The sequence below is a fragment of the Hyaena hyaena genome, unplaced genomic scaffold (genome assembly GCF_003009895.1).
Source record: "Hyaena hyaena isolate Hyena2069 unplaced genomic scaffold, ASM300989v1 scaffold_18, whole genome shotgun sequence".
NCBI classification, from domain to species: Eukaryota; Metazoa; Chordata; class Mammalia; order Carnivora; family Hyaenidae; genus Hyaena; species Hyaena hyaena.
Genome location: NW_024080649.1, coordinates 6,275,038 through 6,290,913, shown reverse-complemented (window position 1 = coordinate 6,290,913; position 15,876 = coordinate 6,275,038). Strand labels below are relative to the sequence as shown.

Here is a 15,876-nt window from a genome sequence, read left to right as displayed (position 1 = left end):
CATTTAAATTCATGATCCACTTGAGCATATTCTTCTGCATGATTGTGTTATGGATTTAACTTTATCTATTGAAATGACTCCCCAGTTTTGCAGCACCATTTATTAAAAAGCCTATCGTTGCCTCTGAGATTGGGGATCCACCTTTGCCATACATGAAGTTTCCATTTGTACTTAGGTTTATTTCTGTACTTTCTATTCTCTTCCACTGGTCTGTCTATTCATGTGCCACAGCCTCACTGCTTTCATTACAGGGGCTTTATGATTTGTGTTAATGTCCTGTGAACAAGACATTAAAAGCCCGTCTTTCTTTTCAATGTTTCGGGGTTTCCCTGGATATTCTAGCAGATCTATTTTTCATATGAACTTCACTATCAACAAACCATGTCCCTAAAACAGCTCCAAGAAGTAAGAAGTCACCAAAAACTTCCTAAAAGACACCCTCAGTGACCAGAGAGCTCCTCTGGCCCAACCATCAAAATGGGCGAAATCTGGCTCCCAGCACCAACCTGCAGGGTCTTATTCTTCTCGCTGAAGCAGCTCCACCTGGACTGGAGGCCCCAAAACCAATTCCTAGGGGTCATCCGGGGCCTCAAGTGCATGGCACGCCTCCTAGCAGGCACAGCTGGGGACTCACCAAGGGATGCAAGGAATCCTTCTCCTCTAAAGAGCTGGATGTCACAGACTGCCTGTCATCTCCGTGATTTCCATGATCACGCCAAAACAAATGTGCCCACTCCACTGAGACGCCCACAGACGCTCCCAGGAGGACCTCCTGTACCCCTCACCCCCATGCTTCCACATATAGTTCCCTTAGACCCACTTAGAAGACACAATCTGTGCCTCCCCTGAGTAAGAACTTCCTTTTGCCCAAGAGGGTACATGCAGACAACAATCTGAGGTTTGGGTTTTAAGAAACTATCTGACCACTATAAAGACCATTGCCTAGGGGCACCTAGGGGCACCTAGGGGTGGCTCAGTAGGTTAAGTATCCGACTTCGGCTCAGGTCATGATCTCGCAGTTTGTGGGTTCGAGCCCTGCGTCTGGCTCTGTGCTGACAGCCAGCTCAGAGCCTGGAGCCTGTTTCGCATTCTGAGTCTCCCTCTCTCTCTGACCCTCCCCTGCTCACGCTGTCTCTCACTCAGAAATACATAAAACATTAAAATTTTAAAAATTAAAAAAAAAAAATAAAGACCATTGTCTACACTATTTCCTCCTATAAAATGACCTTTTTAGTTCAGCTCCTCCCAGTTCTAGAAGTAACTTCGAAATTTACAATGAATTGAACACTGTAAAGAAGTGCTTTTCGTAGACGAAGAGCCAGCACTCCACAGTTATTCTGATGCGCAGCCGGGTTTGGGAACCAGGGGAACATAACCAACAGGATCAGGGTGCGGTGGCTCTGGGGCCTGCTGCTACCCTCACAGGGGCGCTCGAGAATTGCTGGACCCTCCACACCAGCAGTGAGGAAGGAAGCTCAGCGAAGCCAGGAAAGGTCCTCCAGCTCACAGTGGTCAAACGAGCAGAGATGAGTAACAGTCCTCACAGCTGCCGCTCCATGCTAGGCGGATACGGCACATTCTAGAACAATGTCTTCCTTCAATCTGCCAGCAGCCCAGCAAGGTAGATTCGGGTATGATCGCCATTTTACGGGAACAGAGAGATTAAGACAATCAACCACGGCAGACCTGGAGATGAACAGAGGCATGTGACTCTGGAAGGCACGCACAGTTGTTTCTAAGACCTGGTCTTCTAAAGGCGTTATGAGAAGTAGAATGGCGCCAGCCCTGGAGATTTATGGCATGTTAGTGTCCCAGAATAAGCTGGAAGGGGATTGATCCTGTTGCTTCACAGAGGAGAAACAAACCCTGAAAGCGAGGAGACTTTCTTCAGCTCACGCAGCCAGTCAATGTCAAAACGGAAACCGGAGTCCAAGTCTCACAGGCAAGATGCTTGGCATCCACTGCAAAGCATTTAGGTGTCAGAGGCAATGCAAGGCTGCCTCCTGGAGGAAGGGCTGGAAAACTGCAGGTGCCCCTTCCCGAGACCCTTGGCAGCTTCACTTTGCATACTGGTAGACTTCATGACTCTGCCCCTCCCAGACGCTTGCGGGGGGGGGGGGGGGGGGGGGGGAGGGTCTCCTTTCTTTACCAGTGCACCCCCGCAGAATCCCAGGACCCGGTCAATGAAGTCCCATCAGGGGTCCAGGACACACAAAGCAGTTTTTTCCTCTCACTCTGCCCCTGAAATCATGGACTCGAGAAACACCTTGAAGGAATGGATTTTATGTAAGAGGCACGGCGGTGGGGACAGTGGGGACAGAATCTGAGAAGATAAACCTGTCAGCCTCCTCAGAGGTTATGACCTGTTGGGTGTCCCAAGCATAACCTGTGATGAGCAGAGCTGGAGTGGAACAGAGGGGAAGATCAAATACCAACTGAAGAATCAAGGGAGGGGGTCGGGGCAGGCATCATGTCTCAACGAAGAGTGAAGAGGCCAAGATTTCAGTAATGAAGAAGACAGTGGGAAGGTCCCGGGGAAACAGAGAAGGCAGGGCCTCGCCACACATTCCCTGGTGCTTGCTTTCCCCCTCAGCCCCTCACTCCCCGCCCGCACCCCCAAGTCCTGGGGCAGCTCCAACACTGACTCCTTCCGGTGCGCCCCCACCCCCTGCTGCACCTGCCTCTGCTCTCAGGCTCTCCCCTCTCAGGCCCCATCAATAAACTAAAATAGTTCTTTTGTACCTGCTGCAGAGGACCCAGAAAAATTCCAAACCAACCTCTGCCCCCAAAGAAAGAAAAATCGCCTCAGGGAAATAGCAAAGGTTGGGGAGAAGTGACGAAGAGACAGAAACATCTTTGTTAGTTCCAGGCCACCGTGCAAGAAAGTCCCGGAATGGGATTAGGATGAGCACACAGAAAGGGAGGAAGGCAGGAAGGACCTGGTTCTGCGGGACAGCCTGTCGCGTCCGGCCAGGCGGCCGAGGGTCAGCCTTATCACTGCAGGGCCCCGACGGCTATTTCCCCCAATGGGCAGTGAGGAACCGCTCAAGCCTCAGTAACAGGATGCCCCGCAAAATGTGTTTAGAGAGACTGCTAGAACAAATCGTGTCCTGCCCTCTGCAGCTACTCACGGCGAAAGCTTGGGCTTCACAGCTCTGACAGTGCCTGAGAATCCCTGCGGCTGGGGGGTTGCCTGTCTTGCAGCCAAGTTTTCACCTCCAATTCTGGGGGCAGAACTTGTGCCACCCCAGGATGAAAGGGAGGAGAAGCCACAAAGCCAAGGTTGGGGAGGGACTGAGAGAAAACCAAAGCGAAGCCGCTGACTCTCCATGCAGTGCTCTTTGCTCAGTGCACACTCTCCCTCCAGCTCAGAGTCTGGGCAGCAGATGGCGGCTGAAGGTGGCTTGGGGTGGGGCCTACGGCCCCCACCAACCATCCTTCTGAATGTGGTGTACTTAGGGTGGCTCAGATCCTGTCCCTGGATCACAGAACACCCAGTCAACGGAGGAGGCAGGACAAACATACAAGGAGCAACTGAGAACAACCTCGAACCCCAGGCTGTGCTACAGGCACTGAGCGCCCTAGGAAATCTGGGCAGTAAGGGAGGGAATCAGTGGGAACTGTGATACCAGAGGCAGCCTGAAACCTGTTTCCAACTGAGCACCAAAACCCTTAAAGACACAAATAGGAGGAAGGGGCTAGTCCTACCAGATACGAAAACATATTATTTATCACTCTGGCGAACGCAAGAATTCCTCAAGAGCTGGGGAACCAATAAGCTGGCAAGTCTAACCCAATGCTCTTACCACGTAATAATCGCTGGGTAAATGGGATGGGAGATGAGTCTTTGGAAGCCATCCCTTCTGGGAATCCACAGCAGAAAGTCCCCTGCAGGAATAAAGAAGTCGGGGCAGGAATAAGGAAGGAAGGCCTTCTTGGAAATGGTTGTATGTTCTGCCCACCCATCCAATCACCCACCCACCCCGCATTTTTATCACAATGGAATGTGAAACCCTGCTTGGTGGAAATGATGCCTCTTCTGCCCTTCACGAGAGATGCCCCGGGGCGCCTGGGTGGCTCAGTCGGTTGAGCCTCCGACTTCCGCTCAGGTCATGATCTCACGGTTTGTGGGTTCGAGCCCCGCATCGGGCTCTGTGCTGACAGCTAGCTCAGAGCCTGGAGCTGTCTTCGGATTCTGTGTCTCCCTCTCTCTTTGACCCTCCCCTGCTCACGCTGCCTCTCTCTCTCTCTCTCTCAAAAATAAATAAAACATTAAAAAGAGAGAGAGAGAGATGCCCCTATTTGATTAAGGAGTATATTATTGTTAAGAGGTTACTAAAACACAGAGTTTAATAAACTGGCAGGTCCAAGGTAACCATAATTTCTTCCCTGTGTTTTCCTACTGAATTCATCTCCCAAGAGTCTTCTAGAATCTTCTCTCGCTTCCACTACGTCACTCCCACCCCATTCCAGAACCTGGGCCAGGAGACCTCACACCCCCAAACACCCTCAGCCCCACTCTCCTCCTCATCCCGCTCAGTCCCCGCCCCCAGGGCACTACCCGCCCCTGGCTCAGGGGCGCCCCCTGCCGCCTACCCGCAGCCGGTTCCAGCCCCTCCGGCCTCGGTTCCCGCCGTCAGCACCGCGAGCCTCAGGTCCGCCCGCCCACGCGCCAGCCGGTCGCTGTCAGGACTGAACACCTCGGCTCGGACAGCCTCTGGCACCTGCCCTCCGCCGGAGCCAGGCGCGTGCCCTCCGAGGGTCCGAGCGCGCCGGCGGGGTCATCCTCGGAGGCTGTGCACCTGACGGGCGCGCGGCTGCTCGGGGCCGGCTCCGCGCAGGGCTGCCGGGGCCCGGGGCGCATTCCGTCCGCCAAGGCCGCTCCTCTCCTGGCAAAGCGACCCTCCAACCCCGTGTGTCCGCACGTAGCGGCGGGGACTCCCGGGTCTCTGCCGGGAGAGATGGACGCGCGTAGGCAGCTCGGGCGGCGGAAGGGGCTGTAGACACTTCTCTTTAGTGATAAAGAAGCCCCTGACTTCAGCGGCCCTCTTGGCGCAGTGGGCAGCGCGTCAGTCTCATAATCTGAAGGTCCTGAGTTCGAGCCTCAGAGAGGGCATAGCAATTTTGCTGTGTCCCAATGGGGGCGTCTGTAGAAAGACTTTAAGCCGAAGGTGCTTAGAAGCACCACAGGAAGAAGTGGGGATAGAGGAACGGATGTCCCTGGCAGCAGCGTACTGCCCCAGGCCCCTGCGGAACTAACTCCTGGGTCCACACTCAGATCACCCAGCTCAGCTTGACTCAAACGAGAGTGCAAGCCGCAGGCCGCAGGAAGGACCGCAGCCCCACTCCGCCAAGAATGAAAAACCTGTAAGTGAGAAAACATGCCTTGTTGACTCGACTGCGGGGAAGTGGACATGGCGGTGCCGAGGTCGTGCGACCCCTTTCGCAACACCTGTGGAAAGCAGTCTCCTAGACCACTTCCGATCTCCCTTTTCCCCGCAGCTTTCTCTACTTGAGGCGAGGCCGTGTCCCTCCACGTTCTTTTTCGACTTGTCTCCAGAGACTGTACCCTGGCTCCATTCCAGAGCGGGCTTCTGAGAGCCGGGGAACCGGGGTAGTCAGCGCTGGTCCTCCGCGTGGCCCGGGTGCGCAAGGTGGGGCGTGGCACTGACCGCCCAGGCGAGGCCAAGCTCCACCCACGGCTCTTGCTGAATCCTTCAACTTTTGATTATGCGGTTTAGCTTCCCGATTACTTTTGATTAATTGGTAGCTTCCTATTTGTGATTTAGTCTCTAGCAATTATTTAGAAGTATATTTATTTTCCAAAATAAGGGAGAGATCTAGGTTTCTTATTACTCATTTCTATCTTAATTGGTTGCGTTGTGGATATAGGATATATACAATGTGATATCATGTATATTTATTTCTTTTTAAAGTAAGTTTTATACCCACTGGGAGGCTTGAACTCACCACCCAGAGATCGAGTCACTTGCTCTACTAACTGAACTAGCCAAGGGCCTGAGTCATAGAATATATTCTTTAAGAATTAAAGCCTCTGAAATTATAAATAGCTCAATGTATGGTCATTTTGTAAATGCATTTTGTATATGTGGGGGAAAATATGTATTCTGTACTGGTTGTATGCATTGTACTAAAATTTCTAATCACATTAATCTTCTATATTATTTTTTTAATTCTGTTATTTTTTGTATGTTTGAACTATTGGTTGATAGATTTTTCGATGTTGTCAATTTGTATATATTTTGAGGCTACATTAATAAATGCATAAAGCATAGATTTCTTATATCTTCCTTGTGAACTGAACCTGAATTGAATACTTAGGAAGTGTTCATCTTTATTGTAAGTATTGCTTTTCATTTTAGACTACATGTGGTCTAATATTAATGTAATATCACCTTGTTTTGATTTCGTGTGTACAAGTAACATCTTTTTCTATTAGTTTCATACTCTGTTATCCTTATGTTTTAATGCCTTTTTTATTTTATTATTATTTTTTAAATTTTTTTTTATTTATTTCTAGGAGAGAGAGAGAGACAGCGTGAGCAGGGGAGGGTCAGAGAGAGAGGGAGTCACAGACTCTGAAATAGGCTCCAGGCTCTGAGCTGGCAGTCAGCACAGAGCCCGACGCGGGGCTCGAACCCACGAACCGCAAGATCATGACCTAAGCGAAAGTCGGACGCTTAACCGACTAAGCCACCCAGGCGCCCCTATTTATTATTTTTTAATGTCTCTCTTGAATGCATACATTTGATGGGGTGCCTGGCTGTTCAGTCAGTTAAGCGTCCAACTCTTAATTTCAGCTCAGGTCATGATCTCTCAGTTTGTGAGATACAGTCCTGTGGCAGGCTCTGTGGTGAGCCTACTTGGGGTTCTCTCTCTCAAAAATCAGTAAACACATACATTTGAGATATTTGTAATCCAGTCAAATAAGCTCTACAGATGCATAGGAATATTTACTCTATTTACTTTTAATATAATTACTGATCTATTTGGATTTAAATCTACCTTTTTAATAAGGTTTCCCTTTTTGTTCTGCCTGTTCTTTGTTGTGCTTCTTCCTTTTCTTTTTGGTTGCTTTATTTTATTCCTACTAATAATAAATAAATATATTAATGAGTTAATAGATTATATTAATTATAAAGATAAATAATAACATTAGTGTTATTATTATATTCTATTATGCCAGTTATTTTCCCTCTATTTGGAAACTGTACGCTTGTTTCATATTCTTTTAGTAACTGACCTTGAAATTCCAATGCTACTACTTGACTAAATGAAGACTGCTATTAATTGGGACTTTTACCTTTTTTTTTTTTTTTTGAGTAATGTCTGCACCCAACATGGGGCTTGAACTCACGACCCCCTGAGATCAAGAGCACCCTCTAGAGACTGAGCCAGCCAGAGGCCCCAGCACTTTTTACCTTTTGTCCCCCCAAAATTTTTTAATTCTTTTCCTTTATCACTATGGTTACGACCCTCTCAACTTACGTACTTTTTCTTTTTCCAATTCTCTTGGACATAGATTCCTAACAGTGGAACTGCTGGTTCATAAGCATTTTGAACTACCAAACTGTTTTTCAAAGCAGCTGCACCTTTTTACAATCCCAACAGCAGTGCATGGGGGCTCCAGTTTCTCCATATCCTTACCAACACTTGCTGTTGTCTGTCTTTTTTATTCTACTCATCCTTGCAGGTGTGAAGTGGTATTTCATTGTGGCCTGAATGTGCATTTCCCTAATGGCCTTGTTGAGCATCTTTTCCCGTGCTTACTGGCCATGTGTATACCTTCTCTGGAGAAATGTCCATTCAAATCCTTTGCCCTTTTTTAAATTGGCTTAGTTGCCTTTTTATGGTTGAGTTATAAGACTTCTTTATATATTTTGGATATGGACATAATTCCCTACCAGAAATTGGATTTGCTAATGTTTTCTCCCCTGCTATGTGTTGCCTGCCTTCTTTCCTGTCTCCCTTGAAGAACTTTTTATTTTGATGAACTTTATATTTGAAGAAACAAACATTGTAGAGAGTTGAAGCTCCTGTCTATGACCTAATTTCTCTGCCTCCCTCCCCAGAGATGACCACTATTCTAAACTTGATCTTTATAATTCTCCAGTTTTGTTTTTTAATTATGTAAAATACATATAGAATTTAACATCTTTACCACTTCGAGGTGTATGGGGCAGTGGCATTAAGTATATTCACACTGTTGTGCCACCATCACCACATCCAGCTCTAGAGTTTTTTTCATCATGCACAATTGAAACTCTGTCCCAATTAAACCCTAACTTTTCATTTCTCTCTCAGGCCCTGTAACCACCATCCTGCTCTCCATGAATGTTTTCAGTACCTCCTATGAATAGAATCACAGTATGTCTTTGTGTGATTGGCTTACGTCAACTTAGCCTAAGGTCTTCAAATTTCGTCCATGTTGTAGCACGTGTCACAATCTCCTGCCTTTTAAGGGCTGAATAACATTCTATTGTGTGTGTACACTACATGTACATCCCATTTGGCTAATCCATTCATCTATCATTGGACACTTATTATTATAAATTCGTGTCTATTTGTCTATAGCCCAGTGGGGCCCAGTAGATCTACTGTTGACCTCTACCCTCTGTAGCCTGTTTAATGGATTTCAGTTATGTATATTATTTAGAGGCACTCTGGCTCTAGCTAGGGGTTGGCAGACTTTGACCAGCAGACTCAATCTGTCCCATTGTATGTTTTTACATATAAAATTCCACTGGAACATAGCCACATGCATTCATTTATCTATTGTCTATGGCCACTTCATGCTACAACAGCAGAATTGAGTGTATGGGGCAAAAAACATATGGCAAAACCTAAAATATTTACTAGCTGGCCCTTAAGTAAAAGTCTGCTGTTTCCAAGGCAATAGTAACAAATTGATTCCGAAATGTGTAACAACCCAAACACCAGCTTACTTCTCTTCCACAGGACAGTCCAAAGCAGGCAGTTTTCTATGTTTAATTCATGGACACAGGATACTTCAACTTCACAGCTCTGCAATCCCCAAGGGCCTCCATGTCTTTGCCAGGAGCAGGTAGAAGGAGATGGAGAATCTGGGGGGAGGGGAGGATGCCCCCTAATGCTTTAGCCTCAGTCCAGGAACGAGACTCATTCCTCACTCATGATCCATCCGCAAGAACTAGGTGCCTGACAGTATCTCGTTCAAAGGATGGCACACTTGGTCCCTGGCTTTGTGCCTCCTCCCAGTGTCAACCCCCAAAGCTACAAACTTTAGTGGGCAGCCAGCTGTCTCAGCCATGCCAACACCCAGCAAGTGAAGAGTCAGAATGAGCAAAGACAAGAAACCAAGAAAGCAGGCCTATATGGCTTGATTTCCAGAGCTGGGCTTTTTCTACCTGGCGAGGGCCAGAGAAAATAGTATAGAAAGCCAGAATGAAGAGCAGGCCTTTGAAAGATTCAGATAAAACCAGGGATCATCAAGCAGGAGCTAAAAGGAGAGAAAGAAAGCTCTTCCTTGGGATATGGTTAGACCAGCTCATGGAGTTGTAACCTGGATCAAGAATTGAGTCTTGGGGACGCCTGGATGGCTTAGTTGAGTGTCTGACTTCTGCTCAGATCATGATCTCGTAGTTCATGAGTTCGAGCTCCACGTTGGACTCTCTGCTGGCATGCAGAGCCGGCTTTGGATCCTCTGTCTCCCTCTCTCTGCCCTTCACTCGCTCACATTCCCTCTCCCTCTCCCTCAAAACAGTATTAAAAAAAAAAAAAAAAGAAATGAGTGTTGTTGGTCTACTGACTCCCCAATACAGTCTAAAAGTTTATACAGATACGTAGGTTTCTTCTTGAGCTTCCGGAAGATTCAGGGATTCTCTAACTCCCCTCCAAAAAGTTACAAACAAAACGAAGTATGGTCTAAAATTCCTTCCACACCCTCGAAATTGCTGAGTGAGGGCATAAGCAATCCATCACGAGTTTGTTATTTGGAAAAACTGACCACATCTTAGGCCATTTTGGTTTTTGCATTTCTATTTTGTTAATTATAAAGACAGGTTTCCCCACCAAAACCCAGACATCAGTGGTAGAAAAAACAACAAAGGAAAAACCTCTAAGCCATCTCATAAAAACCTGAGAGCACCAGCTGGCTATGTGCGAGGGGTGGGATTGGGGGGCGAGGGGAGAGAATGGACAGATGAGGGACCATCGAGGGTAAGGCAGAGGTATCCGAGGCACTGACGTAGTCATCTCTCTGCCTGCTGACCTTCCCTGGGTGTTCACCAGGAGGGTCACAGCACGCGAACTTTCAATACAAGAGCTGATAAACTGTGGCACTCTTCTTGGAGCCCGTGACCAGATACTGGTTGTCAGAGGACACGTCACAACACAGGATATCTGTAGACTCCTCTGCCTACAAGGAAAGAGAAGCCAAGAGTGACTACAGGCAGGTCCCAGGCTTGGGCCAGAGATGAAGGCCTTGCTTAGGGCTGTGTCAAGGCTAAGGACAAATCTAGGGCTCGATCTGGAGACAACAGGGCAGGTCTCGTGGCTCAAGCTGGAGCCCATGAGTTCACTGGACCTTGGGTCCTCATTCCCCTTGATGTATTAATCGGCCCAGATACCACCCTAGAGGTACTTTCCAGCACTGTCCTCGGGACCTTAAGTAACTGGGATCTAAGGCTATGAGCTCGGAGTGCCTGGGTGTGCCCATCCCTCCTCCCAATACCTGAAACAACCTCTGTAGAGAAGGTGCAGTTAAGCAGTAGATGGATTCATCCCGCGTGGTCACGAAATAGCTCCCTGGGGAAAGAAAGGTAGATAGAGAGGCCAGACACCAAGCTTGCATTCCAGTCCCAGCTCTGTTCCCAAGGGAACTAGGGAAAGGGCAAATCTTTCTCTGTCTCAGTTTCCCCATCTATAAAAACCAGAGATAAGACCCAAATCATTCCTTCATCTGGTCCTACCCTCCTGCTACACGTGGGATCATGGTCAATATCACTGAACAAAAGGACTATCAGACGGGATCATGCCTCTTCTGCCTGCTTCTAACTTCCAGTTGCTGTTCTGTGTAGAAAGGCACCATTACAGAGAGAGCCAGAAAGGAGAGGGATGCAGACTGAAGACAGGCAGGGCGCCAGACCACAGCGGGAGAGGAAGCAGTGAGGAAGGGTAGGTGGGTGCAGAGGCGAGAGCGGTAGCAGGAGAGTGGACATCTGGGTCTTGGCTTGGCCGGGCTTGGGGCTGGAGGGGGAGGAACAGAGCCTGCAACAAGGCTGGGCCCAGACTCTGCAGATGGGCAGACACCCTCCGGTGTGACAGGATCCCTAGAGGTATCACCTGGCTTCGACTTACCACAGGAGGCAAACTTGAGGTTGTGGTGATCTATGTATTTGTCAGAGGCGATCTTAAACTTCTCCTTCCGGTGCATGTGTAGGATTATGATGTCACTGTTTCTCAAGCCTACTAACACCCACTCCTCACTGGGATCATGGGTAATGCTGAGGATCTATTTGAGAAAAAGACTGGAGTCAGGAGCGCCTGGGTGGCTCAGTCGATTAAGTGTCCAACTTCAGCTCAGGTCATGATCTACCAGTTCGTGGGTTCGGGCCCTGCATTGGGCTCTGTGCTGACAGCTCAGAGCCTGGAGCCTGCTTCAGATTCTGTGTCTCCCTCTCTCTCTGCCCTTCCCATGCTTCTGTTCATGTTCTCTCTCAAATATTTTTAAACAATTTTTAAATAAAAATGAAAGAAAGAAAAAAGGACTGGAGTCAGTGCTCCAAGCTGCCAACCTCGTCACTTGTGTCTCTTCTTGAAAGCCTGCCCCTGCTCCCGGCCACCGGGACTGCCCTGAGCCCAGATACCTCCTCTTGTAAGTGGTACTGCTGCAGCCTCTGGTAGCTCCTCAGGTCCCAGGAATACAGCCTGGCGTTTTCACCTCCTGTCCAGAACTTATTGCCTGCAATGTCCACGCATCGGGACCCATATTCAGGGACTTCGTGCTTCCTGGTGAGAAAACAACTCAGATTCACGTGCTGGTTAAACACTGGGAAGTTCCGGGCCCAGGAAGCCCCCAGGAGTGCCCCCCCCCATAGTCTCTGCACAGGCTCCCCTGGGCCTACTGCACAGAGCAGGGAAGCTCAGGCCAGAAAGGGACATAGGCTTTCCCAAACACCTTACTGTCAAGCCCTCCCCTAGGTCGTACCTAATCAAGATTTGGTTCCGTAAGTCCCAAATCTCCACAAATCCTTTGAAACAAGCCAAGCAGATCTGGGCGTTGGAGGAGAGAGCCAGGGAATAGCACCTAGGGCCTGTGGAGTCCAGCTGCGCCCTGACACGGGGCGTGGGTGCCAGATCCCAAAGAGTCAGGCTCCGGGACACACCTCCAGTGATCAGGCTCTGCTCTTCAGGCAGCAGCTTACAGGCAAGGACACAGCTCCGACGGTCCTGCAGGGACAGTTCCACCCTCACATCAGCGCCTTAAGGTGCAGGCTCCGAGTCTCATGACAGAGATCCTACCTGGGCTCCCCAGCCCTTCCCGTATACCCCTCACCTGGAAGTCCAGCTGGGCCTGTGGGGCCTTGTTGAAGGCATGCAGAGCGCTCTCTTCCCACACCTTAATGTAGCTATGGCCACACGTGTACACGTGGTGAGTTGAGCCACTGATGGCAATGGCATAGACATTCTTTCCATGGCAGACCTTGCCAACCTTCCAGAACTTCCGTGGGACCCTCTGCCTGACTGCCACTTCATCAGGAACGGGAGGCTGGGGACAGGAGGAGGCGGGTGGCTATCAAAGGGCATAGCCCTGGCCTACTGTCATCCACGGCCTGCCTGTCCTCTGACTAAATTCCTAACTGTTCACCCAACAGTTCTCTCTGACCCCGGGTGAAATCATGTCCTCATCTGGGGACCCCAGACTACGGACATCCTCCTTCACCAGCCACATGGTACCCAGGTTTCCCTCACTGACACATGGAGCCATGTTTTGAGACAATTCTGTACGCCAGCAATAAGAGCAGGGTCCAGTGCAGAGCCCCGCCGCAGACACAGCTCTAGAAGAGGGACACTGTGAGCTGAAGGCCCTACATCTTGGTGACGAGGGCAGGGCAGCCTAGCTCAGAAGAAGCAGGGAGCTCCAGGACCACCCCCCCCACACACACACACACCTATGGGAGAGAGAATGAGGACACACTGCACACTCTCACCTTCTTACTAGCTTCTTGTCTGGGGCCAGGCAGGGGAAGGCAAAAGTCCCAAGTTTGGAAAAATAACACACTTACAATTGTCCTGAGGAATGATGAGACTTCTTCGCTGGGAGCTGACGAGGGGCAAGGCTGGCCTGCAGGGAAATATCAAAACCCACCTGCTCACAGAGACGGGCAACGGACAGCAACAGAACCACAGGATTCAAGGAGAGGGCCGCTGTCCCGACCCCAAGCCTTGAGTCTTGTCCCCCACCTTAACCTGCCCACACATCCCAGGTGGGACTTACCGCACTTGGGTCCTGGCAGGAAGCTATGACACATAGAAAGCAGAGAGGGGACAGGGCATGAAATGCAGAGCTCTGTGCTGGGATCCCCTCTCTCACCACCAGTCTTGTTCAAGGGAGACCTACCTGGGGTCCACTTCTGCTGCGGCTTCTGGCTCCACCTCAGAGAGCCAGCTGGCCTGGAGATCAGATCTGTCTGGAGCCTGGAGGACCCACTGCTGCCGGGTCCCAGAGCTCATCTCCTGATAAACGGGGCCATGTTGCATCTGGGGACCTGGGGACTGCTGGGCCATCCCATACGCCCCCTCTGCTTGAGGCTGCGCTTGGTGCTCATGCTGGGAGGAAACGCCAGAGCTTTCTGCCACATTCCTCCTTTCCTCTGGTTCATCACAAATGTTGACTATACTAAACGAGTCCTTCTCCTCTCTACTCATGTTTTTAGATCAATTAAGTATCTGAGTCACCTGGTTTTGGGCTTCAGAAATGAGTCCAAACAGTTTCTGGGCTTACCAGTTCATTCTGATCACCTGTAGCAAGAGAGAACAGATGCAGAGACACAGATATGTACCGTTTAAGGCCTATTTAGGAGGCTCTAAGAACATGTCTCTTGGTGAGGGGATTCAAAAACTGGTGGCTTGCTAATGTTTAATCCTAAGTCTTGGCAGTGATGGTGTCACGAGTGAACGTTTCTCACAGACATTTTGAGATGTTAGTAGCAGGTGTTAAGTTTTTCCTTCTAGACAGACAGATGGCATTTCCAGTCCTTTGAAATCCCAGTCACCCTTTAATCTGGCAATATACCTTTCAGATGAGGACTCACCCCCAGTGTAAACATGGGGCAACGGGAAACTCCACTCACACCACAGGCTCTTTCCCTGACTTGAGGGGATCCCCAAAGAAGGCATGCAGACATGATGTTCCATTTGGATGGAGCTAGGTCACACAATGATGAGTTTGCTCGTGGGTATATTCAACTCTCCCACCCTATGTGGTCATTCTGAGTTCTGAATGGAATCCCATGTAGAATACTCAGAATTCTGTAAGGCCACTGGCAGACCTTCATTGAATGGCAGTGAGTGCATTTTTTTGTGGACTGTGCCAGGGACCAGAGCTTTGAGGATTTAAGACAGACTACCTGCTTTCCCCCAGACCGCCCAACGGGTGAGCCCCAAGACAGGCCTGGGGAGACCCAGCATCCCAGAACAGAACGAAGCAAAAGCTCAGCCACAAAATGAAAGGTGGGCTGGGGAGGAGGTCTTCCCCTGTGGGTACCATGCCTGGATGACCAAGCTCAGTCCTTGGTTCTCAGACTCCATCCTCCACAAATGCCCCATGGTCACCCCAGAGAGGCCAGCTGCCTGCCCTGAGGAAGGCGCAGTTGTATCCCCAGACTCCACTCCTCTGGACACTTTGAGCTCTCACTATGTGTTTGGCCTTGAACCAAACAGACTCCTCACAACTGTGTGAGCCACATTTCACAGATTTTAAAAACCGAAGCTCAACTCTGGTTAGTGAACCAGAAAGCACAGGGAAAAGGTTCAAATCCCACCCTGTCTGGCTCTAAACAGTCTCCTTTCCTGCCTCCCCACAAGGAGAAGGAAGACAAATATCCACTGTCATTACAAAAGTGGTTACCTGAGTGGCTCAGTGTGTTAAGCATCCAACTTCAGCTCAGGACATGATCTCATAATTCGTGAGTTCAAGCTCCACATCAGGCTCTGTGCTGACAGTTTAGAGCCTGGAGCCTACTGCAGATTCTCCCTCTCTCTGCCCCACCCCTGATCTGTCTCTCTCTCTCTCTCAAAAATAATTTTTTAAAAAAAGCATTAAAAAAACAAATGTGGTGGGGCGCCTGGGTGGCTTAGTCGGTTAAGCGTCCGACTTTCACTTAGGTCATGATCTCGCGGTTCGTGGGTTCGAGCCCCGCGTCGGGCTCTGTGCTGACTGCCAGCTCAGAGCCTGGAGCCTGCTTCAGATTCTGTGTCTCCCTCTCTCTCTGACCCTCCCCTGCTCGCGCTGTCTCTCTCTCTCCTAAAAATAAATAAAACATTAAAAAAAAATTAAAAAAAAAACAAAAAACAAATGTGGTTACCCTCTGACCTAACACTTCCACTGTTAAGGATTTAACCTGAAGGTCCCCTTTAAATATACAGAAAATGTGAGATATGGAGGTCCCTCAGGAAATTAACAATAGAACTCCCCTATGACCCAGCAATAGCACTGCTAGGAATTTACCCAAGGGATACAGGAGTGCTGATGCACAGGGGCACATGTACCCCAGTGTTCATAGCAGCACTCTCAACAATAGCTAAAACATGAAAAGACCCTGAGTGTCCATCAATGGACGAATGGATCAAGAAGATGTGGTTTATCTATACCAT

General features: G+C 49.2%; 1 protein-coding gene and 1 non-coding gene across 2 annotated transcripts; one reads left to right on the top strand and one right to left on the bottom strand.

Moving 5' to 3' along the window:
- The first annotated feature begins 5,043 nt into the window (after positions 1-5,043).
- On the top strand, positions 5,044-5,116 carry TRNAM-CAU. Its single transcript has one exon. It is a non-coding gene; the product is annotated as a tRNA-Met (tRNA).
- A 5,121-nt stretch (positions 5,117-10,237) lies between these two features.
- Positions 10,238-14,006, bottom strand: TLE7 (TLE family member 7). Its single transcript, XM_039223292.1, has 9 exons — positions 13,622-14,006; positions 13,499-13,521; positions 13,287-13,345; positions 12,557-12,769; positions 12,209-12,450; positions 11,868-12,009; positions 11,359-11,512; positions 10,733-10,806; positions 10,238-10,417 (listed from the first exon to the last, which is right to left on the bottom strand). The coding sequence occupies exons 1-9, from the start codon at positions 13,927-13,929 to the stop codon at positions 10,313-10,315; spliced, it is 1,320 nt and encodes a 439-aa protein (XP_039079223.1). The 5' UTR covers positions 13,930-14,006; the 3' UTR covers positions 10,238-10,312.
- Positions 14,007-15,876: the final 1,870 nt, after the last annotated feature.